The 25,943-nt window shown below is 42.3% G+C and overlaps 1 protein-coding gene across 4 annotated transcripts in view; it reads right to left on the reverse strand.

The window, feature by feature from the left end:
- Positions 1 to 25,943, reverse strand: part of AUTS2 (activator of transcription and developmental regulator AUTS2) — a 799,219-nt gene that overhangs the window by 17,827 nt on the left and 755,449 nt on the right. The window contains exons 7-12 of one of the 4 annotated variants that reach the window (XM_050908787.1): positions 9,792 to 10,269; positions 7,947 to 8,200; positions 6,749 to 6,969; positions 6,238 to 6,282; positions 2,030 to 2,125; positions 637 to 708 (exon numbers count right to left, since the gene is read on the reverse strand). In XM_050908787.1, the coding sequence (XP_050764744.1) occupies positions 637 to 708; positions 2,030 to 2,125; positions 6,238 to 6,282; positions 6,749 to 6,969; positions 7,947 to 8,200; positions 9,792 to 10,269 (1,166 nt within the window). Of the gene's footprint in view, positions 1 to 636; positions 709 to 2,029; positions 2,126 to 6,237; positions 6,283 to 6,727; positions 6,970 to 7,946; positions 8,201 to 9,791; positions 10,270 to 25,943 lie in introns of all 4 variants that reach the window. The other 3 variants (XM_050908786.1, XM_050908788.1, XM_050908790.1) reach the window with 3 other exon arrangements.

Consider the following 25,943-nt stretch of genomic DNA (forward strand, 5'->3'; position numbering starts at 1 on the left):
AAGGAGAGCTCCCCGTTGCTTTTGTCAGAGAGTTCTGCTAAAAATATGACTGCATGATGTTCCTCATTGCAAACAATGTGTATTAATTCAAACGTGCAAACAACCCATGGGCATTCGCAAAGAACAGAAAAAGGCTAAGAGACAAAGTGCTGAGACAATAAATGCTGTTCGCATACGCTAGAACTCAAAAATCCAGAGGCGCCAAGTGATCAATAAAGTGCATCTGTATTTCACTGGTGCAATCAATGATACAGTAACCAAGGGAATAACTGTCATTGCCCACATTAAAAACAATTACAGAGTATAAACATAAATCTTGAAGAGGTTTGTACATTTCTACGTTGAATTGGACTTTTATGCCTTTACCCCTGGGCTTGTGGGGATGACTGCTGACAGCAAGGAAAGAGCTCTTCCACTGCATATTATCTATTTGCTTTTGCTAATGATGAACAGAAGAAAGGATCAGGATTTAAATTGTTCTCATACAACTTCTCTAGGTCTCATTGACTTAAACAGTTCAGACTAAGCTTTAGTTTTAGGATGCTAAGTTGGACATATCAAAGATGGTTGCTCTAGCATTCAAGGTTTTCAGGAGGAATAGCTTTACTTGAGAAAAATGTAACATTTTCTACAGACCCGTGGATCTTTCTGCAGAAGGGTATGTGGGACAGTTCCAGGTCTGGCTGCAACATCAATGGGATTGGAAGTCTAGAAATACCACAAGGAAAGAGAGCATTAATGAGTGATACAGTGCATAAAAGCAACAGAAAGTGAAAAATAATACTTCTTTATCATTAACATGGCCTAAGCAATGAAGATAAACTTTTTAAAGAGGAAAGGATAACCACTGTAATCCACTTAGTGATATATGTATTATCATCTCAATTTTCAAACTTTCATTGTCCATCAACTTCCCATTACTTTAATCCAAAGCACATGAGGGAACAGTGACTGTTTACACTGGAAAATCTTTCCACTGTCGAAAACCTGATTAGCAACGTATTTATGATACGGCATCTAAAGTAGTATTTGTAGGACCAAGCTTGTGCTCTGCCGCTTGTCAATAATGCACTGGAACTGGCTAAAACTGCTAACCTGACTGTCAACCCACAAAGCATCAGTAATCTCTTTAGTCACTGTACAAGGATCTGAACTCCATCCACAATGAACTGTTACCATACAGATATCAGGAAAAAGCAACATCCAGTTGAAAAAAATTAAAGCTTTTCCCATGATTTGAATGTAAATATACAGCTAATATAACAAAATGCAGCTTTGTGGGAAAAAAAACCCCAAACAAAACCAAAAACAAACTACCATTTAGACAGAGCTTCTTCCTACATTAAAATGAAGAAAAAAAGAAATCAGCTACAGTATAACTAACAATTAAGTAACAGAGTTAACAGTCTGATTACCATACATATGAAGAATTCCACTAATGAACTGCAATTTACATATTCAGTCATTACAGTGGATGGGCCAATTTAAGAAAGAAGGTGTCTTCTCTGCAGAAATTTCAGTCCTGATTTCAGTCTTTAGTTACAAAGACTACAGAATATGATTTCCTCCCACTTATAAATCAAGAGTGACTTCATGAAAACAAAAGAAAAAACCCCCAAACTCATCACATTTATCTGTCCTAGCTATCACAAATGGGAGGAGAACTAAATCAGTGTATTGCATTGTGGTGGAGCTGTGAGATAATTATGGAAATGAGTAAACAATAACGATCATGATTTCTTAAAATCTTGATTATTACATGACCTTACATTAATGTGTACTATCTGAGAACTAATTATATTGCTTCTAAAGTTAACTATGCCATTATATATAATTTTTTTTAAAAACGTATGTAGATACATCTGAACCTACTGGGAAATAACTTCTCTTTGTAGTAAATTTGGAAAAGCCAATTGTCTTCCGTGGAATTAGGCTGTAACTCAGATCTCAATTTCTCCAGACTCTGAAGCACATGCTAACCCTACACCTAACCTGGCTCCCACCACCAGTGTATGTGAGTATTTCTTACCTTGGGTTGAAATGCTCCTTGTAGCGAGCCAAAGGGGCCAGTTGGAGGAATCATGGGAGGAATACCTGATACAGCTGGAGGATAGGAGTGAAACAGCTGTAACAAAAAGACAGAAGAACATAAATACAAGTGCCTGTCAAAATGAAGACAGGAGGTTGAACAAGACAGAGAAAGCATTCCTGCATAATATTAGGGAAATAATGGTACATGGAGAAAACTGAGAAGCGTTGAAGAAGTGATCTCGTTGCAACAATGTTAGTTAAAGCAGTCAATGAAATGTTCACAAATGTCATGACGTTTAGAGCTTAAAAGCAGTTCCAAAATCGTAAAGCAGCAACCTGTCCCCTGGATTAGGCCACCATAGCGTAAGAGAGACTTCCCCCCCCACACCTATTAATTTTTTAATTGGATAGAAGTTTTAAATGGTTTCAGTTTGCAAACCATTTCAAGAGAAAAGGCAGAACACTGAGCCAAATAAGACTCAGAAAGCTACTGCTTAAGTGGAAAAAACCCCTTATGAGTTCTAGGATATTGTATCATTAAAACTCCATTAGTACGTTAGGATTTTAATAGTATCTGTAGGAAATGAGGAAAATATGCACAATTCTTACTTCATTAGTCTGTCCGAGAGGATATCCTGCCACATCTAATATTAGCAGAGAGACAATCTGATTTGTTAAAAATTATTATTTAAACAAAACATTGAGGCAGAACCCCCCAAAAAATTTAGGGTACTGTTTTTATAAAGGCAGACTACTAAGCATAAAAAAGTGCACATCTCCACTGATCCCAATGTATCTGTTCTAAGAGAATTTAGCAAAAAAGAAAAAAAAAAAAGCGGTTCTGTACTAACGCAGACAAACACATGGGAAACAACCAAGTAAACCATAACGCCCAAATCTTATCTTTCCTCTGTGGTCCGGCTGTGAATCTTTTACTCATGCTGTAACACAGTTAACTCGCCCAATTCCACGGAAAATGCTGAGATTACACACAAAATTGCTTTCTAGTAGGAGTCGGGAGTTCAAAGCATCACACTCCAAAAATGTTCTCACTGTGAAACCTCAGGATCTAACTGGGGATGGCTGCTAACTCTGCTGGTATTGCCACCCAAAAACTTAAAGGGGTTATCTGGCTGATACAAATTCACCTCTGAACACAGCTGATCAAAAATCAAGCTACTGTATGCTACTTTTAAGATCAAAATAAATGAGTTAATGGCCAATTGAACAGAAGCAGGACTGGGCAAAGTGAAAGACTGGACATGTGGAGTGGGCAAACACTGAGAAAATCACATCCCAGAGTAAATCAGTATCGTAAAGTTTTGATGAATTTGTTTATGCCAGGCATATGTATGTGCTTTTCTTAATTGTTTTTCCTTCCACTAGCTTATCTTGCAAGGTCATTTATTCAATTATATTTACTGAAAGCTGAGAAAATATTTCAGTATTTTAGAGGTATCAAAAGATTTTCTCGGCTTAAAAGCATGGTATCAAGTCCCCTTTCATAACATGTTTCTGTTGTTGTTTTTAATTCTATTTAATTTGGACCTGCTCCATTCAATGACGCAGAAAGCATTTTTAGATTAGTTGACACTGAACTGTAGGCATTTGAGAAATCATTAAGAGACACATGTCCTCATTTACAATAACTTTTAATGAGTAAAATGTGTTTTAAATCCTCTAGTGTCTTCTGCATTTAATTCTGTGTGTAATGGACTAATTCCAAACAATGGAAAGAGACGTAATACTTAATATTCTATTAGCTATGACTAATAATAAGGAATGCTTTCCTTAGAGTTTTATAACAACTGGTAAGTTAATTAAATGTGACCTTTCCTCAAGGTCAGAATTATTAATAAAATATAAATGTTGTATCTCCAGGATCTCTTTGTATCAGTTAAGTTCTTCCAGCTTTCAAAATACATCTTTCATAGTCAGTGTTTCCTTTTTCTCCCTCTCTTTTGAGCAACATTTTCCCCTTCTAGCTTTCTTCAGGGAACAATGTATACCCACAGCTTTCCTGGGGCCAGGTGCAATGTAACACTAAACCAGACCCAGCCATAACTGTAGGTAAAAGTAACGTCTCACCGTGCTACAGTAAGGCCCCTCCCAAAAAGAAATTATTGTAAAATGAAAGATGCCAAGAAAGAAAACTGTTTTAAATCTCTACATGAGCTTCTATGTGAGCTGTGTTCCCTATTCTAAAATAGATGGATTTTAACTCTCAAACAGACCTTGTTCTCCTGCAAAGTTCACTTACAAGCTTTAAAAACAAAGTTCACTTACAAGCTTTAAAAACAAAGTTCACTTACAAGCTTTAAAAACATTGCCAGCTTTTTTTAACATATCTGAATTCTTGGTGTGGATCTATAGTGGCAACTCTTGTCACTAGGAAAAGGTCTATGGAAGTGCCACAGTTTCACAATATTTCTACAATAGGAAAAGCCCTATTGGGTATGCACTTATGCAGCAAAAGTACACTTTTTGATACTGCAGCTGCTCAGGAAACTGATGCAAGCAGTTCCTCTGTTACCTATGTAATCTATAGTCATAATAGAAGAGATTACTGAAATACCCTGGCTAGTATGGCATTGCTGTAGTTTAAGAAAGACTGTTAATCCAATGTAATTTGTAGCCATCTTGTTGATCTTCTGGTATTAGCTTGCTAAATATCCAACAGACGCAATAGTGATTATTTTGCAACCACTTCACAAGGACAAACCTTTCCTGAAGGAAGGGCAGGGGAGGCATAATGGACCAGACCTCTGCTGGTGGAGCTCTGCCAAGTTCAATACCATGGCTCCCTGGCTAACAGAAAACAACGTGAAGCCTTTCCTTACTTTAAAGGGGGTAATACCATGACCTTTACAATTCAGGTAACTGCCAGATTTATAAGAGATTATGTCACTGAATTTGAAAAGCATATACAGTTGGAGACTTTTGCAATGTTTCCTATATTACATGTCGACTCCTGTGCTTTATTTGTCTAGAATTCATTTACCTATTTCCCAGTTCCGTGTTCTTGCTTGAATCAACATGCCACATTGATGATAATGTATCTTTGGAATCCATGTAGAGCTCAGCAAATAAGAGTGCGATTTTGCAAACAATGATGCAAATGAGCAGCATTACCCTTTTGAGTAAAAGTGATTACCACAGGCTTAAATGTTTGCCTAATACTCCTAGAGCTCTGATCCTGCAAACACACTCATACAGTTAAAGTTACTCAAATGAGGTGTCAGAAATTAATGGGACTATTCACATGTACTACAGGCATGAGTTGTTAGCAGGAACTGTGTTTAATCGGTACAGCAGAAAGCATCACAATATCATCTTAACCAGTTTTTTTTGCCCAGTTCCACTTCTAAGCAAAACCAACACATAAAGCCAAGTGCTTTGCAAATTTCTGAGTGCTGATGCAGTACTCCTTCTCTCATCAAAATATCACTATTGGATTTAGAAATTCTTGTCATATTCAACCAGATACCTGCCTCTGCCAACATGATGAAGGAAATGCAACCCGTATTTCAGTAGCAAATGAATCAGTAGATTCAAACCCTTAAGAGCAGCTTTACAATTAACTGGAATATTAAAAATCAGTTCGTCTCAATAAATAACATTTTTGGTAGCTCTTAGATAAACACATCTAGTGCACGGCTGGATTCATGTTGCTGTCATCAAATAGAGCTTTCAAAACATAACAAGCCCAGTGGATCAGATGTGCCTTTGAAATCTGAAGAATAAGACAAGTTTTCAGATTTTATAAAACAAAATATGATATATTAGGAAAACTATTACATTACCTATCCCTGAAGGATTTGTACAATAGTTTGTCATTTCAAGTTTCTTAGGAAAAATAGCGGTCTAAGGGTTTGTGGCACAACTGAAACACAGTGATGAAATTACTGTTCTCTCCTGCTTCATGTGACAGTCAGCTCTTCTGTCTCATCTTTTTCACATCAAACCTGTCTTCAAATGGTGTATGAGCAAGAGATCTTTTGATTGGAAAAGCTGATACTGCATCTTTATCAGAAACAAGCACCACGAATGCAAGCCTTCAAAAGCCAAAGCAACCAAGAACGATAATGGTAAATCCTGGAGTGATGATTAGGGAGAGATTTGACATTGTGCCATTGATTGAGTGGTGATCCCAACCCACCACAGAAAAGCAGTTAAGTCAGTTTTAAACAGAGTAATAAAACTCACACTGTGACGGTAGAAGGGGTCAACTTTTGTAGGGTATTTGTCAAACTGCAAAGGGATCAAAGCACAAACTAGTTACTTTATATTTCCTTTCTTTAGTTCTGTTGGTAAAATAGACTACTACTTCTCTATTATTTGGCAACCAACAGAGAGGAAAAAATACGCAGAAAATTAGTTTCCAATGAAACTGTTTGGGATTTTTCGTCAAGGTAAAACAAGGTCTTTACGAGACAGCAAAAAGGAGGAGGCACCAGAGTGCACCGCTCCAAGCACTGGGAAGTCCCACTTATGAGTGCCCCTTCAGCCAGCAGCCTCGTCCCTCAGCCCCTGCGCTGCCACCTGAACCTATTGCATGTGTGACAATCGCGAGGAAGGGACAGTCCTTCCTCTCCTACCCAACCACACCTGGGCAGCAGAGTACTCCTTCCCCGCAACCTGGCAAATTCTTAAATTTTTGTAATAAAGAATAGAGTTGTGCTCTACTTATCCTCACATTTCTGCCTGGGGTACGCACCATGGGCGGTGCTGGCGTTGGCATGATGGCAGTGGGTGGGATGGCGTGAGGGAAAGGCGTGAAGGTGTGCTGGTGCGTGTGTTGGTGTGTGTGCTGGTGCTGGTGCTGGTGCTGGTGGAACTCGGTCCTCAGGTATGGTGGCGGGCCCAGGGAGGCCCCACGATCTGCGCTCTGCGAGGCCAAAAATCGCGTGTTTAGTTCCTGACGGAGAAGATCTTGTTCTGAAATACAAACAGCAAAACAACCCCCCATGAGCTCAGGGACTTTTCCAGACCTTGTGCCACTTACTTTTTGCTGGCTGTGGTAGCAACGCTGTATTTAAAACCTCCTGGTGGTAAATCATGACACTGTACAGGTTAAGAAAGCTCCCTCAGATCTTCCCCAAAGGCCTCAGAGACAGAAGAAAGTGTCCGTTTCCCCTCACTCACCAAGCCTGTCTTCACTACAGCATTTCTCTGAGCATCAACCTGAGGGTTCTCCCTAAATTTGTATGGACATGGACATAGTCCTAAATAGGTGAGGAGGTATGGGTAAGCTGGAGTGAGAGTAAACATCGAGTGGCTGCTTCTAACGTGAGTACCCTGCTCCGTGGACACAAAACGATGTTGCTCAAACGCTGATAATCCTCCATATTCTTCCCCCAGTTCCCTCTCAGTGACACGGGACAAACAGACACTTCACATCTCCCCACAGCCAGAGTCTAAAACAGCACAATTTTCTCCATTGATAAAAATCTCTACATCTCGCCCTCCCCCCCACCCCGCCCCCCAAAATCTTGCATGTACACGAGCTCAGGACCACTGTGTGCACAGCCGCTGGCGACCTTCCCTCTAGCCAGGGAAGCAACTCTGAGCACAGACCACAACTGCAGCAAAGACGTTCGCTAAGGGGGTCACAGATTCTGTGTGGGCACATTATGAACTCTAGCGTGTTTTTACCATGGGGAGAAAAAAATAGACATGGAAAAAGCACAGCCTTCCAAAAATATTCATTCCCAGGGCAGAAGAAAAGTCCCTGGGTATATCTAGGTGGTTTTTGGCTTTGCTATCACTCCAAATCGTTCAGCAATGAGTACAGCCTCTACCCAACCAACAGCCCTCATCGAATGGACCAAAAAGAATTTTTCTGACTAAAACTGGAGAATCAGCTTCCTACGCTGCACCGGACATGCTCGGGCCATGACCCGTCTGTCTCTTACCTGAGTAAGTACTACCAGCTGGGTGTCCTGGAACCTGCAGTGTCCCTGACGTCAATGGAGGTGGAGGAGGCAAAGCCGTAGGAGGGGCAAACATATTGGGGTGATGTGGGTGTGCGGGGGGCTGGAGGGTGGGCGTGAAGGTATGCAGCGGGCTGTGGCTGGGTAAAGAGAGGGGGAATGGTGAGGCTGAGGGATGGTGAGATATGTGTGGAGGAGGGGCCTGAGTCTTGGCAGGAGTGCTGCTTCTGCTGCTGCTGTTAATGAAAAGAAAAGCAATTGAGCGTTGCATGGAAGAGAGAAAAGCTCCAAACATACACAACCCCACCAAGCTACGCATGGCTCACGTTAAACACATTACTAATGTAAGTTATCTATTACAAATGCAAGTTTCTATTCTACTTTTCTAGCAATACCACTGTGGTACTCCTTTCTCCAATCATCTGCTGTACCTTTTCTAGTATCTTTTACTTCCTGTGGTCTCTCTACACCAAAATCCAAGACATATTCTCCCTCTCTGTAAGAGGTTGATATTCTGTCCTCCAACAACACAGGAATGACACACAAAGGAGTAATCAGCCCTGTGCATTCATTACTTAATTATCAGGTCCTTTCTACATGACTGCTTCTGATTCGTGTTTTCAGGCAAATGAAGCTCAAATCAGTGATCACTGCATTAATAAGTTTAACTTTTTATGCTATGACTTAGTAAGATGAAAGACTGCAGAAAATGCGAAACAAAGTTGAGAAGGCAACAATGGATATATGCTTATTGTACAGTTAATGCCTCTCTCTACCCCCACAATACTAAGAGATAAGACAAGTAAGCAAAATAAATATTTGCGATTACATTGGTTGCAACTTTTCAGGTTTCATTTTCTACTAATGAGTATTTAAAATATATTCACGTAGTGCTTAATTCTCCTTGTCATTATTTCAACTAACGACATGCTTCTATTGCAGTGACTTTTAAAGACAAGCAATACCAACCTGGTTAAAAATAAATCAAAGTCTTAAACACCTTCCAGTCTTTAGTCAAACCCTGAAGCAACCATAATGCTGGTTCACCAGGTCTTGAAGGACACCATCTGCCCGCTGGAAGCTCAGATTTGGGGAAAAATGATCTAATGCCGACAGCATTAGCTTAGAGTAGGGGAAACCTGAGGTCCCTAACTCAGAGAGACATCATGGGTTCCTGTGAACATGTTGTTTAATCTCTCTGTTCATCTTTGTTATCCTGTATAAAAGGTGAGGTTTATCTCACTGTGGCCAGGTGAAGAGAAAAACACTGAAGACTGTGTGGTGTCAGCAACGCAGGAAAAAATTAAGCTTTAAAATCACTGGTGCAAGACCGTTTGTGCTAGGCTGTCAGCAGGGCCAACAGCAGCCGTACCATACTTCTTGCTCTAGGGCATGTCAGTAGTTGGAGAAATCAGATGTTTACAGGGATGGGAGGGTAAAAGAAGTTAGCCTTCAGAGAGCAGCCCAACCTGCAAGAAGTGGGATTTTCTTCCCCTGGTCTATATTGCACAAAATCCCCTCCAAAAACCTGAGTACACAATGACAGGCAGGAAAAGTAAAAGCAAATTAACTAAGTGCTTGAGAACACTTGGCATTTATGGGAACGCTAGATCAGAAATAAAATGATCCTGGCTCATTTCAGGGCAAGAATTAAGGTCAAATGCGCAAAGTCCCCTTTATTTCCCAGTGACGGGACGGGACGCGCTGTCACTTCTCTTCTTTAGCTAATTCATCTCCGCTTCCTCCAGGCATGGTAAAGCATCACCACCAGGCAGCAAGTCTGCAAAGACACGGGGCGTCAGCGCGCACGCGTTTCTGTTCGCCTACCTTAAGCTGTTGAGGCTTAAACTGCTGCTGTTATAGGCAGAGAGTGGCTGCGAGAGGCTCTGAGAGGCCGGATGGGGCTGCGCCGGAGGGAGGTTTGGATGGGCCGGCTGCACCGGCGACTGCGGCCGGGGCGGGTGCTGGACGGGCGGCTGCGGCGCAGGCGGGCGGGCGGCTTCTTCCGGGGCTGGTGGCAGCTGCGTGGCCTGCGGCGGGGGCAGCTGGGCAGGAGCCTCCGGCCGCGGGGCGAGCGCAGGGCTGGGGCAGGGCGCCTCAGGCTGCGGCTCCAACTGGGGCTGGGCCAAAGGCTGTGTCACCTGAGGACAAGGGTCTTTAGGCACCACAGGCTCAAGTATTGGGTCTTTACTGCTGTCCTGGCTCTTCTCTTGACTCCTTTCTAATCCTGATATTTTCGGGACAGCTGGGCCCCTAGCACCAGGGTTGTCATTTTCAGCTAGCGTACTGACTCCTAACTCTTTATCTGCAACAACAAAAGAAAGAGATAAAACAGTTAAGTGTGCGACAGAACAGGCAAAACGAAACGAACTGCTGCGCCAGAGCTGCACTCCAGGCAGTTACATTTTGTTTTCATCAAGGACTGTGCCAACGTGAAACTGAATCAAATCCAAAGTCATTTCCAGCAGCATCCCTAACCCTCAAGTCCTTCTCCTAATACTTCTCCTATTTTATCGTAAGGAGGAAGTTTCTGGTTGTCTTCATTAATGTATAAAAAAGCAAGCGCACAAAAGTTGAGCTGAGTGCAGTGGTTCAAGTGCTCTAAAAATCTTGAGTCAGACCTGCCCAAAAATCCCCACCTCTGCCTTAGGGAAAACACCAGGAGGGGTTGTGCTTTGCTGCGTTCTGTCTCTGTAGCACAATATACATTGGGTCCTCCATACATGCCTCCTGGGTCTTGTCTCCTAGGGATTCGTTTCCCAACTTGCCTGTGCAACCATGCTAGTGTTTCGATTCTTAAGAAAAATTAGATTTGCACAATAATCACATGACTCCAAGATTCAGGGCCATAAAACACTGCTGATAAATTTGTGAGTGTAGGTAATATCATCTATATGCGTATTTGGCAAAATCAGTACCTAAATGATCACATAAAACCCACTGAAATTATCTACTGAATCACGTAAGCACAAATTGCTGCAGTGCGAGCGGGAGAGCTCCGCAGGAAGCCAGGCTCCACTGCGTTCTCTGCTTGGAGAACTGCTTGTTTTCTAGGTGCATCCCTTTATCCCTAATTACTATTATACATTTACTATAACATCTCTATTGCCTGGGCTGCCAAATGAACAGAACAAAAAGGTTAAGGGAAATAATATATTTTTGCCTTGATTTTTCTTTTCGTGACATTCATTTTGGACATTACTTTTCAGAAGAATGGCCAAAGAAGTCAAGAAGGCAACGTGATTAGTCCCGAATATGTTTTCTTTAAAGATATGAGAGTTGGACAACACACTCTGCATGTGAGCGTGTGCATCTGCCTCTCGGCTTCTTTCTCCGATAACTCTCCTCAAAATAAACCACCTGCTAGAGAAGAGAGACCCTGTTTCGTACGACTATTTTCTATTATTGTTACTCTATCATCAGTCCCTTACTGATCCACTGAGGGTAAAAATGCAATGTGAGCTCTGTGCCTTATTACACGAGATCTATACCTTAAAATACATATTAGCACGAACCGAGGCTTTTTTGGTTTGGCTGGTCATGGAATGACTTGTTTTTGTTTTCCGGCTCTTTAATAACAATGAATATTATTTTAATTTTAATATTTGCTACAGTGGAGTTTTGCTCACTGGGGCTGTACAGCAATTTCCCATTTGAATCACTCCCCAAACCTTCTGCCAACGAGTATTTGATGCACGGCACCCCTTTGAACAAATCTGGGGGAATGCTGCTGACCCAAGACTGGAAAAGGCAACGCCTGCAGCCAGGCAGGCAGGGGGAATTAGGAGCACCATTGAGGGCAATATCGCACAGCGACTCTGAACAGCAGGACTCACACCTTTGGCAATTATGGAAACAAAGCATAAGGGAAATACCCAAGATTTGAAGGGGCTTGGGACAAGCTTGTAATTAAAAAAGTATCCAGTGTTCTAAATAATCTTAAGACAGGAGAACTTTACTCGTTCTTCTGCCAATTTTAAGGGGTAAAATGAATAAATGCATAATAAAATAGCATACATTCAGAGAAAATTGTTGACAGCTACGTTGTTCAAACTCTGAAATAAAGGAGTGCAAATAAAGATGATGGGGAGCGTACTCTGCCAGTCCATAGCCCGGGCACACGCGTTTGCCAACCTTCGCATTACTAGAGCTGCCAGAGACAGCCTGGCAGAAATGTGTCAAAAACATATCATCATTTGGGTTTAATTTCATGCAGAGATCAAAAAAACCATCTCAGGCCCCCTATTACTAAGTGTTTTACAGGCCCTGTACAATGGTGAGCAGCCTGGTGAAGTGGAGTTCAGATTGTTTTAATAGTTTGTGGACAGGAGATGGGGAAAAAACCTTTTGGGGGCAAAAGGGAGGTAAAGAGGAGAAGGGGGGGGGCGGGGAAAAAGTAAACAGACATATTTGATGAGGACGTACTTTAATCACTTCTGGAGTACGCAATGTGTAACAGGCACAGAGGCTCCTCCACGAATTTGGATCAGAAGACTATGGGGGCAATAGTGGGGCTCCGGAGGAATAGAAATAATTACTCTGCTGTATGCCCAAGGTCTATCTCATTGCAATTAAATTGCAGGTTCTAAATAAAGGAAACTCCATTTGCATTAATTCTTTGGATCAATCTTGTTTGATCAAACATTATTAAAAGTTAGACAGAGTGTGATCACCACATGTGTTAAGCCAGGTCCCCAAGGAGGAAAGAAATGAGCAACAGTTTGTTCAGGAATAGGTGGATCTATGTTCCTAGTCCTTATAAGAGTAAGAGTTACGAGATTTTTTTTTTTTTTTTTTTTTTTGACAGAAAGGCATAATAATTAGGGCTTTGAGGGCTTAGCCTTGTCATTAGAAATTCCCTACAAGATGAATACAGTAGGTGGTCTGAAAATCCTGCAGAGGTAATACTTCCAAATCTATGGGGAACACCTTGCACTCAGTGCATTCATTAAATCTTTTCATTTGATATTTTTAGTGTCTCTCGTGTGTGTAACATTTATTCAGCACAGCTCTCTGCTGGGGAGTTTGTTCCTCACGCAGTCACTCCTCCTCCCCTGGAGAAAAGGGCTATGAATCCTAGTGTCTCCTGGGTATTTTTTGCTGCTGCTTACATCTTCATTACACAGCCCCTTAAGTACCATTCCTGTTAGTTCGCAGCGTAGAAGATGCTGTATTTAGTAAGATAATGTTATTCCAAATGTCAAACCCTGAACGTGTGCACAGTTTCTCCCTCTCTCTGTCTTACACCATTGCACCTACGCTATATCCCCAAATGGTATCAGATGTCCAGGAGTCTCTCTAACCCCAGTATGCCTGGTACATGCATCCCTGCCTGGCTGATAATTATGATATATAAATCAGAAAGAGTTCTTCATCCCACAGTATCTATTTAGGGAGTTGAAATCCCACATCAGTGATGAACGCTACCAATTATAGGTTTCATAAGGAGGGCTCAAGTCTTCATCAACAGTACTTCAAGGTCATACATACAAGATTACTCTTTTTCTACCAGTACGTCTTTGCACATCATGTTATTTCTGAATGTTGACTGACTAGCTTGGTGTAAAAACTAAGGGGGAAAAAATCCTTCATGTCACTACGACACAGACAACCCAACTACACAACTTTCTGAGTTTGTTTATACATCATAGGAATTCATCTCCATCCAAAAGCTAACGAAGCAAGCAAGCTAACTTTATTTGATGGTAGTCTCCATCATTTTTGGATACAGTGAAATTACTGCATCGGTATTCTGAAGAGCAGTAACTGTGATGTAACTTCTGTGCTGACACAGGCTTCCCTTTTTCCACTGGGTTGATATTGCCATCCAGCAGCAGTCAGTCTTTTTACCGAAAAAGAAATAAAGCCATAATTCGATGCTTTCTGAGGACTGAGGAGAAACATTGGCTAAGCTTGTCCCACACAGACAGGACATGCAACTTCCATTATCTTCCTTTCCTGTCTTTGCCCTTTGATGTGTCCCACATCTCAAATTCCTCTATTTTTCACTTAACACACACAATCTGGGATCTCTCAAGATGCAGGACTCTCAGTCCCCTCCAAGTAACACAAGTGCAGTTAGCAGTTTGCTGTGTCTGCGTGATTATTACTTGGTTGGCTCAATAACACCAGAGGAGCAGACAAGGCCACACTGGGAAGACCTGTAAGTAAACCAAATGACTGCATGTGAACTAGAGAGACTCTGTAGCTGTGAGTTTACATTATATTTTATACACATTCTATGAACATACACATATACACATGCACTCCCATGTGTTTGTATACATGTATGTTACGTGTAATACATATGCATTTATATTTATACCCATAGCTGTTATATGTATACACATCGTTAACAGAGAAATACACAGTGCATGCAAACACTTCCATTCAGAGACATGGATTTTTATAATGAACACAGGTTATACGCAGCGTTCAGCTGAAATGCCGTTGCCTCTCTTCCTAATGTGCAAACCAGTAAAATTTGACCTAAACTCTGTGTTCTGGCTCCTTTGTACCATTTGGGTGATCCAAAAGAGCTAGAGGATGGCCAGAGGTGGCCAGTTGAGAACATCACAGCCACAAGACGAAGCCCAACTGTTCGTCTGCTGACAAAAAGGCCCTCCCAAAATTCACCAAATTTGAAATTCCCAGAGATTCACCAATAATGAACGCTCTAATTTTGCCTGGTCAAGTGTTGTTTGCGGATAGGTTCAACATGTTTGGTTGCACCAAAGACCACAGGAGATGCTAACTGCCAGCACAGGGCATTCCATGACGAGAGCGGGGGCACCAGCAACCTGGTCAGGTCTCGAGTGGCAGCCAAGGACGTGTGAACTGGGCATCTCTGACCTGACCTGACCTGACGGCACTTGGGGAATGAAATCTCCTTAGACAACGTCCTGCATGATGCTGTCAACTTACAGTGGCCAAACCTTTTTTCTGAACACAAAATCATCCAACTTTTCCATGTCCAGGTCTGGAACAACTGAGTTTCATTCGGAAACTAGACTGTATCATATCCTGTCACTCCTCCTTCTGTCCACATTAGGATTCAGCCTCTCTACATCTGGCCTGGGAGTATTCAGGCATCTTAATTAAGAGAGCAATTCAGAATCAACACTGAATTTTCCGTTCTCTTGAGAGGGTTTTGGATTAAGCTCAAAGTCCTTACTGCACAAGTAGGAAAATTATAGGAGTTTTCAGTGTTTTGCAGCCTTATCTTTGGGATTGAGCATTCAGCCTACCAAGGAAATATTTTATAGCTTTATTGAATTTAAAAATAGCATTCATTTTCTTTTACTACTTTGGTAAGTTAAACTCTTCTCTTGACAATATTACCTCTGCCTAACTAAAATTTTCTGCAAACTTCTTAATGCAAGATAAAAAATTAGATCTTTCAAAAAATATAAAACCTATTTTCTTCAGTTTTAACATGGATAAGTGGGCAGTTGGTGCAAACTGTCACAACCAATACAAACTGTCATAACTTCTCTGAAGTCAATGGAATGCAGAAAACGTATACCCCGCCGACCACCGGCCCTGGGAGGTATACTTCAACAAGCATTTTACAAGGCTTGAAATAATTAACGAGATTTAAGACCTGATTGTACATTTCATATTGATTAGACATTGGTCAATGAAACATTTGGATAAATAAAGGCAGATGACAGAAACTATTACTGCAAAGGATGGAGGAGGTTGTTGGGTACACCAGCCAAGACGTATCATAAAGGCCCCAGAGCAATTCATCTGTTGTACTGGATACACATAATTTGCTAAAAACAATTTTTCATTTTTAGCACAGAGTCATCTTTCATCCTGATTTCCAAGGACACTAACAAAGTATTTGATTATGCAAATTAAAAACATGCGTTTGAAAGCATGGTTACTAGCAGCTCTGTCATCTGCTGATACCAATTATTCCACAGTAAGCAGGTATTTAGTACAACTGAATAGCAAGACTTGTGACATACTTTGTACTTAATTATAAAACAGAGAAGAAAATCATTCAGGACAAAAGAGTTTGCTACCTCCTGTTAAAAATGTTTATCTTCTGCGTTGAAATGGATTTAATTGTCAACAATAAAGTTGCAGATCAATGAAAAGAAGCACTTAGTGGAATTGCACAAGATGTTGACAATTCTTCAGTCATTGAGCTGCTTCTGGCCTTGATTTGAGAATGCAGAGTCCTCCAATATTTCACATGAAACAATTTATTTCATCCAGCTGTTAAACAGAACATACGCCATAAATGTAACTCCTATATCCTGTACACTGTGAGTATAATATTGAAAGCACTTCATGTTTGATTTTTTTTAAAAAAGCGCCTCTTTACTTAGTAAGAAGGAATGGGATATAGCTTTCTAGAGGAAAGTGAAGTACAGAACATCGAAACACCCCTCTCTCTCAGAAATCATCGCGTTTTACTTAACAGGAAATAGATGCATGCAATTGTAACATCCTACCAGACCCTAGGAGAAAGCAACACCACGATAACTCAATCCTGCTTCAACGCACACACATACACACACATGCACAGCCAAAGGTTTATTTCCAACAGGGAAAATCTCTTGGCTTCCTAACCTTTCCAGTTCAGAAGCAATAAATTACATCATTAACTACGCAACTCTGAAGTATTCAATAGCCAGCTACCAGCACTGGAGTGCTTATTGAATTGGACTTTTCTCAAACGGGCTGGCAAACTTCCCACGTGGGAAGTAACACTGACAAAGTCATTGGGACATATTCTTTAATAATAACGGGTTTGAGCACAAAGAGCTTTAGCTTCCTGTTTCAATTTTGCATTGTAATTAAAGAAATCCAGGTCTTGTAATCACAATATTTGTAAAGCACACCTAGTTTCACAGAAACATAGACAAAGCCTTATTAAACCAGGCCGGAGGTCCATGCTTCCTCCCACTGACTGCAGCCAGCACAAGATTTGTTCCAGAACAGGTGTAAAAACCTTGCAGCCAGCATACGTAAAACCACCTGCCCAAGCCCTGAGCTCTCCTGCTGATCTCTGGTCAAAGACTGGCTTATACCCAAAAGCCTGAGATTTTCTTCCAAGATTTTCTAGAATTGTGATGACAACCATGGGCTTGTTATGTACATAAATCTCAAGTCCCTTCTGAGTATTCGCACGTTCTTGCCTGTAGCAGTAAACTTCTTAGCATGTCATATGAAAATATTCCTTCCACAAGGTTTTCATTTCTCACCTTTTAATTCCACTTGGTTCTTGTGAGTCTGTGAGAAAGAGACTTCTCTTCAAACCATCAATATCACCTATTCCTTTACAAAATTAAGTTGCTTCCCCTTGTATCTCTTTTGTAAGTTTTTCAACTCCTATCTTCCCAGTCTTTCTCTTCCTGCAAGACTTTACCCACATGCCTGATCACTTCTTATTTTTTTCTGCTACCCCGACGCACCTCTTAGGCTTCTGCAACACTTTCTTTAGGAAGCGGCTGACCCATACTGCACAGCCCTCGTTAGCTGCACCACTCATTTATACCAAAGCATTTTCATCCTCACCGTATTATTCACCACCTGATTCCTCACTCACATCTGAGGTAGCTGTTCCCAGCCTGCAGCTGCAGACGTGAGTGAAGGTCTGCATTAAACCATCTCGAGTAACACCCAGCTTCTTGCCTTGACTTGTCCCAGGTACTTCAGAGCCCTGCGAGGTCTACAGGCACCCGCATGTTTTGGTTTAATGTGCATTGCTGTGAGTTTGTCTAAACTGACTCTCAGTCCCTATTCTCTCAGCCTGATGAGGTTTCTCTACGGTTTCTAACAGCTCTCTCCAGCTCCAACTATCAAAGGTACCCTTAGGTCACGTGTAACTGCTGCTGTTTGCCCTCCTGTCTTTCACATTGACCAACTCAGGACAGAGGACTCAAGACTTCAGCTGCCCTCAATCCAATGCCATGTTGCAAACAGATCATGACGAAAATAACCCAACTCTTTGCTTTCCTTTCTTTAGCTACATTTTGATGGTAACAGTCCTTTGCTTCTTGGTTTGTAACAACCGAGCTTCCACCGTAGCCTTTTCTTCAGGATCTTCTCAAAGGCCTTTTGCAAGCCTGGATAAATTATGGCAATTTGAACGTTTGCTACTTGAACACCTCAGAGGAATTAAACCAGCTCAGAGAGACAACGTCCCTCTCTCGAAATCTTCCTAGACCGAATCTCCTACAATGACCCTCTGAGCGCTCTTAAAGCACGTTTAGTCACTCTGCTCATACAAGGCAAGCTGGTGGTGTGTGCGTCTCCTTCACTGGTGCTGGGAGAACAGGACAGGCTGCTGGTCCTTATCCCCAAACCTGTCCCCAGGCCACGCAACCCGACAAGCTCAGCTCCAGCACACGCGCAAAGGGAGCGGAGCGGAACTGCTAGGAGCGGAGACCAAATCCCTGGAGACTCAGGCCAAGACGCAGCAGTGAAGCTCTCCATCTCTCAGAGAGGAGTTGGCGCTTGCAAAGGTTTGTGCAGTCCAACATCACTTTGGTTCGGCTTCAGAAAAGCGCCTTCCCCTCTCCTCTTTTGGCTATTACTCAAATACCCTGTGACCCACCCAGTGAGCAGAGCAGAAGCATGGTGAGAGCGTTTCAAACCCACCAAGAGTAAATGAGGCGGCAGTACAAGATACTAATCAACTAAAAAAAGAAAACACAGCAAGGCTTGATAATTTTCTCCAATTATCAATAGGGACTGGATAACCTTAGCACAAGGTTAATCCCATCACAGGGTGAGGGAAGAAAAATACATTGGGTTTATCCATCGCCCCCCCTTCCTTACTATCGATTTCCCTTGGCCATGTAGCTGCAATATTCCCTCAAATGCTCATGACATCGGCTCATCCTGCTCGTATGTGACAGGATTACTTGAATGAGCTTGAACAAAACTGGCTTTCAAAAGCAGCTTGAAAAGTATCACCTCATGAACACTGATCGAATTTAGCATGACAGCTCAGTTTAATATATGAAGGACAAAAAAGATCTGTGTGATATGTTTATACAGAAAAATAACACATTTATTCCCCCCGAGAGGTGTCATACCCATAACTCACCAGACACATACCACTGGTTCCTTTGTGAATTTGTTCTTTAGAGTCAAGAATTTTCTGTTCTGTTTTTAAAGGCATGATGTCAATATAAGCAGAGAGCTTAAAAACTCCAGTGCCCCTCTTGCTAACACTAAGATGAAGCTCAGCATGACCATGACAATACCCACTTTTAATTACAACTATTTTAGCTCATCAGTGTCTACAGCAGAACTTCGCTGAGCTTACACATCGCAACTCCACCGATCAGTGTCGCTTTACAGTATTCTCACTCTTGGCACTATTTTGCTTGTGTTTCCAACGCTGCAGAGAAAAAGATGGATATTATCCAACTGTCTGCTCTAACGTAGTATCGCTTAGGAAGAATTCTTCTGGTCTGGGTCATATGAATAAATGCAGAAACGAGATTTCAGTATTCCTGGTCAACAAAGGGTCTCATTAAATGTGTCGATTATACGTGTCCAGTAATGCCCATCTCTTTTTAAATTGTCTGGATTTCTTGTATTGGACTAAAACACATCCCATGAATTTGTTTTATTTTAAAAGGGAGAAAAAAAGGGGCCAAATTACTGAATAGGTTTAGACAGACAGCTGTAACATAACTGAAGATCTACCACTCCATTTTGTGTTTCATTGCTTTGACAACATAGTTACTAAAAGCTGTTCTTTGTATGTAAACATGACTCTGCATACCAAATTCCTCCTGTGCGGGACAGTGGTAGAGGACTTAAAAAGACTTTACAGAAATTAAAATAGAAAAGAATATGAAATTGAGAAAAAGGCATAACAACATCAACGACTCTTTGGCATGTACCAGTTTTGTTCTTACATCATTCTATAGCATTTTATAAACAGGAATGTGATATTCCACTAAAGCTTGTATGATAATTCAAATATTGAAAAGTCTCTAGCTTTTTATTACAGCTATTCATAAGGCAGCATCACTATCTCCCGTATAATTCCATGTAGGTAATGTGGGCCTTTTCTGGTCCAAAGATCTCCTGATGTCTTCTCTACCTCAGTAAGAGGCCCTACATAATTATTCTAAAAGGTTTGCTTTGCCTTGACATCTCATTTTCTTGACCATGGCTCCCCCAGCCTGCTCTTTACATCTATTGAACATTGACTAGTTTGTTCCAATTACCTGAACTAAACGGACACCAGTCAGACTGCCGCCCTCCCCAGTCACCAAACCTACACAAACAAGTGAAATGCAATCTGACTATTTGCCTATGTCAAATGAATTTCCAGACACGGAGGTGGGGAGATGATGGGAGCCCAGCAGGTCTCAGAGAGATGCTGGTTTGTCCCTGTCAGTCAGTATCAATGTTAATTGCAATCGGAAAGGCTGTGCTGCTGACCAGCTCTGGTTTCACAGACGTCAGGACAGTTGGTGGTTCCTGGTAGAGTAAATTTTGGTACAGCAAAGGGTCCATTATATCCTAATTGCTCCATACAATGTCGCACGTTTTACTCAAATCAGCTGAACTACTCTCACTACATTTCTCCATGACATTAGGGGTTTTCTTCCTTATAAATACATACAGAAGGACTCTGTGAAATAGGATTTTTGATAGGACTATTGACTCATCGAGCACAGCGCGGGCCCTCCAACAGACCTGGAGGAATAACACGCTGCAACATGTCAAGCCAACCGGGCATCTCCATGCGATCAGAAAAATCTTTTCCTTAACCCCTCTGGACGATCAGCTTGTAACGTGGAACAAAGGTCTGGCAGTGCTCATCATCTCAGGGATATCACTTTTACCACTGTACACCCTCGTTCGTATCATTTTGCTAGAAGATTGACTAAAATTTCAGCGAACACTAGCCATGGTAGTTTGTAGAAAATGGAATTTGCGACGCTACGGTTTTTTATTACCAACCTGAGAGCAAAATCCAAGCGAAGGTACAAAGTCAGCGTGAAGGCACTTGTGATCTACCTGTTCACTACTGAGGCACGTGTTGTCTTCAAGGAAGCTCTAACTGAAGTGTTTCTTCCCAGAGATGTGGATAATCTCTGCACTGCATACAGATCACTAAAAAGACACTGAATTGGCGTGAAAGGGCCTTTGCACATCAGAAGCAGCAGTGCTCACCTTTACTGTATGCTCACTGATTGACCTGTCCTTAACGAAAACAGCAGAACAGCATGCCAACGGTGTTTTCTTTATGACAGAAAAACTATCTGAGAAGCACCCACGTGAACACATCCTAAAACACACCAGCATGAATGAAAATCAGGCTTTTAGCAGACGTAAGCGCCCCCAGCTTAATGTCAGCTCAGCGCCTAGCTTAAGAATCTAAACAAATAGCCTCCGTCCCAAAATAAATGGTGAGCAATGAAGACCAGATTAAAGCCAAATCTGCCACACACATACTTCCACTATAACTACGATATGGTTAATTAGCTGGCACGATACAAGACTGACACGATAGTGTCCTACATGCAGAAAAGACACCAACATCGGGGTGCAAAGTCTGAAGCTGAAGACTACCCTGACTGCCCCAGGGTACTTTTGCAGTCCAAAACGCAGGGCTTTTCTGTACAAACTGAAATCGTTAGCCTGTGTATGTGTCAAAATACTATTTGAAAAATGTCCTATGCTCCTAACTTTTGATTCATGTTGTGCCTTGCTGAGGCTAATTATTATCCAGCAACTGGTACATTCAAAGGCTCAAGCCTTACACACAGGACTTTGTGGTGTTGCCTCCGTGTTGCAAGGAACTGTAATTCTAAAAGGATTAAAAGTTTACCAGCACAGCCATGTAAAGTAGAAAATGAATTGTTCACTCTTCTCATCTCTGTTTGGAAATTAGATTACAGGCTCCAAGCGAGCTGAAATACAGAATGAGGCAAATCCATGTGATTAGCTCACAGGTGGCCAGTGAGCCTTTTCTATGCCTCAAGGTCTGGCAGATTCCTATTAGCTGCAATAATAAAAAGAATGTGTACTTATCCTTCGGCCCAAATCCTGCCCTGTGCCAACACGGCTACCTGCTGTGCTAATCCTCAGAACCAATATAATCATCCTCAATTGTTATTTCATAAGTTTGCTCAGCTGTCATTTGGGATATACAGTATGTGTGGCACACAGCCGCGCTGCCGACCGCACGGCGAGCTGATTTCTACACGGGCTCCAGTTCCCCACGACGCCATAAACGGAGGGAAGGAATCGCAGTGCTTACCCAGGACAGCCCCACGTTGTCAGCAGCTGGTTTCCCAGCCGTAAGAGCAAAGACTCTTTATATGTATAAACAGCTTGTACTGTTAATCACGAGTGTTTCCTCTAAATAAACAGACACAGTTTCGCATTTATCTTCTCTCTCCAGAAGGCACCCATGTGAGTGTCAATTCAGCAAAATACATCACACATTAGGTCAGAAAACAGAAGAGACAGCTATTCGGGGGATGGGTATAGAGGTCACATGTGATGCATAACATCAATGGTCCATTTAATACGGTATTTGCTTTCTGACTCACACCAGTTGCAGATGCAGCGAGATGATGTGAATGCAGCACATAGTCATAACCTGCACACAAGGAAAGCTCTTCCAAGCCCTCTCAGCAAGAGGCCGGTTAATATAATGAACCTTGAGGGTTGCTCCCTCTAGCAAACTGATATCCCACCTGGTAGAACTGTGATAACGTTTATGTTATTTCTATAAACGTCTAATAATCCTCTGAACCCTCCTAAGCTCTTTACCTTAACATTATCTTGCATCAGGGAGCTCTACAACTGAACTTACAATTTCCTTTTGCTACTTTTAAACGCGTTAGGCAGGGAAACGAGAAGCCATCTCCTTATTCCCACATTACAGGTTCGCCAGAATATTTCAAGCTAACTTTATCGAACTTTTTTTACACCAAACTTTAGACCAAATGTTGACCAAGTGGTGCTCTGGATAGGGCCAGGGGGAAACAAGTGCTTGAGGCACCTGTGGGAACGGAGGCCATGCTTTGCTTTGCTCCCATGAATGTCCTTCCACCTCTGCTGCTCACCACAAAGCAAACTCAAGACCCCGCAAGCACAGAGCACGTCACACCTGCGCTCCTGGCAGATCAAGAGGAAGATTCACGCTCGCAGTGCTGTCTCCAGCAGGTAGGCAGCTCCACGCAGCCACCCTTGGCCATGCCTTCCCACCCTGCGCTACCCTTCCGTGGCATGCATGGCCATTTCATAAGCCAGTCTGGGGCAGTAATCTGAATTCAAAGTAACCTCTTCTCTCTTCATTTCCTTCTTTCTAAAACCACCCTTAGCCTGAACAGGCAAAGCTTGCTTCAAGTGACACTGCTGCTTGCAAAACTCCCCCCATCCTTCAGCCCTGTGCAGCAGCACCTGCTGCAGATCCCTAAACTAGCAACAGCCTCAGCATTAAAGCTCTCGGCCTCCCTCAACTTATGCACATATTTAACTGGATGTGAAGAGAGTCAATTCTTGATTAACCGGCAGCTGATGATGTGATTTGTGGATTAACACAACAGAGACACCTGGCTCAGGCACACCAGCTGGCACAGCAGCGATGGCGTGCCCAGGTGCCGCTGTGCTCACGGCATACTTGCTCAGGGACTTTCATGTCGTATAATCAAAGGTGTCATCCACTTTCCTGCTCGCTGGTGTTACAGCCTCACACGGCCAGGCTTTCCTCAGTCTGGGTCACTCCCGGCGTCCTACAAGCAGGGGCGGTGGTAACAGCCCTCCCGCAGACCAGGACTGCACACCGTGCCTGTTATTGCAACAGCTCTGCAAAGTGCCAGCAACAGCCTGTGCTCCAAACCTTTCCAGCAAGGAACCAGCAACTCGCCTTCAGACAGCTGGCAGCCTGAACTCTGCAAAACTGCAAGCTAGGAATTTCCACATTATCTGAATAACTGGCTTGGAGATACAAGGCAGGAAAACCCTGTTCAACAGAGCCTCCTTTGGCTCAGCACTCTGCAGAGCCGGCCGGGAATGCATTCTCTTGAACGTCTTCCATCTAGCATAGGTGAACCATCGAGAAAGGAGGTTTTATTGCTCAACTTTCATTTTTATCTCAACAGCTGAACAACTCACATGTTATTTTATTTCCCCCTCTCTCTTCCTCCTCTCAAAGGCCTTTGATCAGGGAAAACATCCCTCTTAGGGCAGCACTGCAGCACACGCTTAACTTCCAGCACATGCTTAAGCTCACTGAACCATGTATCAGGGTCAGACTGGAAGGACGTGCTCAGGGGTTTTGCAGAGTTGGGGGTGAAGGGGCTCGGTTTCTGTTCTTCTCCCACCGTTCCCGCTGGCAGCCTGACTCCTCTCGCAGTGCTCAACTCAGGGCTACGGCGTTTTGGGTCCCGTCACTTCACACCGCCATGCCCTGGCGGGACCGTGCCAACTCCGTCTTCTGCTCACAGTGCAGCGTGTGTATTTTCATAACACTGCATTAGCAAACTAGCATGAGTATGTTTCCATCTGAATTCTAGTAATTTAAAGCAAAATGTTTGAATCTTGGAAATTAACCAAACACTGAATAGTCTTTTACCAGAAGGAGCTGATTTAGGTAATTAATGATAGCTAAACAAATGACATACTGGACAGATTTTTAACCAACTGGGATGTAAATATTTTTACTCTTGTGGATAATCTTACAGTCAAATCAGTTCTACAAATACCCACAACAATCCCTTTTCTTTTCTTCTCTCTTTTGCTATCTGTCTCAGGTAGGCCAGTGTAAATGCTTAGCAGTACAAAGTGAAGGCAGCTTCACGCTTGCAGTGTGGGTAACATGGCGCTCTTTTGGATTCAGGAGTCAACACGGCTGACCTTGAGGCAGCACTACAGCCTTGACATCTTCCACATCACAGACTCTGACCCCAAGCTTCCTCCCAGTTGAGGCTCTTTCATTTATATCTCTTGCTATAATTTAGCAAGGTGGCAAGATAGGTCCTGGCAGAGAGGCAGCAGGAAAAAAGGACATTTCCATAACTGGTTTTGTTTCCAAAGAGCAGAGGCCTGGCCCTGCAAGCTGGCTGATGGAGACAGGCCTTATCCAAATGTCCTAAAATCCGTGGGGCTGCAGATGGCAGTGTCGAACAGAAGGTTGAGTGCCTTACAAAGTGAATTAAGAATAGGCCCATCTGTGGCATGAAACATCCATCTTGGAGCGAGGGGAACCTTTACAAATAACATTTATTTAAGTTTAAGAAAAATACTTTAGGAAAAAAAAAACCCAACACTTTCAGTTTTATTGTATTTTCAATGCTTTTCACAAAGGGAGGTGAAACTAAAACCAAACGTTTACTGGCTGTTGGGAGACCAAATCAAGTGCATATGATGTTTCAACAGCAGCCCAGCGAAATAATCAATACCTTCCAATTCATGTTATTGACTTTTTCACATCCTTGCAGGCATGAGACTTCAGATGAAAGCATTAGAATCACCAAATTGTTCAATTTGCTCTAGTTCAGATATTTTACACTGACATTTTTTATGATGGCGTGTGGAAGCTTGTTCGAGAGAAGCTCTTGAAAGTCAAAGTGGACTTTAACTCCCCAAATTCCCTATCTTGCTTCACTCTGGGATCCAGGGCTGCTTTATGCAAAGCGTAAGAGAAATATGAAATGTTTCCTTCTCTCTCTTTTTTCCTCTCTTACTGTGCTTCAGTTTAAAGGGGCTTTAGGAAGAAACAAAAACGCCTTCTGCTACCACCTCTGTTTAATCATATCAGAATTACAAAAGATTACACACCTATAAACCGCATTACCAGGAAAAAAAAAGTACATTTCTGTGCCACACGGCCCAGAAACTGCTTCCCTGCAGAGTGGGATTAGTTTCCCTGACACCCTGTCTTGTCTTTTTACGAGACAGTTTTGATAATATAATTCTGCACTACATAACAGTCACCGTAACAAGTTGTTTGGACCACTGCAAAACAGCAAGAGC

The sequence above is a fragment of the Gymnogyps californianus genome, chromosome 20 (assembly GCF_018139145.2).
Source record: "Gymnogyps californianus isolate 813 chromosome 20, ASM1813914v2, whole genome shotgun sequence".
In the NCBI taxonomy this organism is placed as follows: Eukaryota; Metazoa; Chordata; class Aves; order Accipitriformes; family Cathartidae; genus Gymnogyps; species Gymnogyps californianus.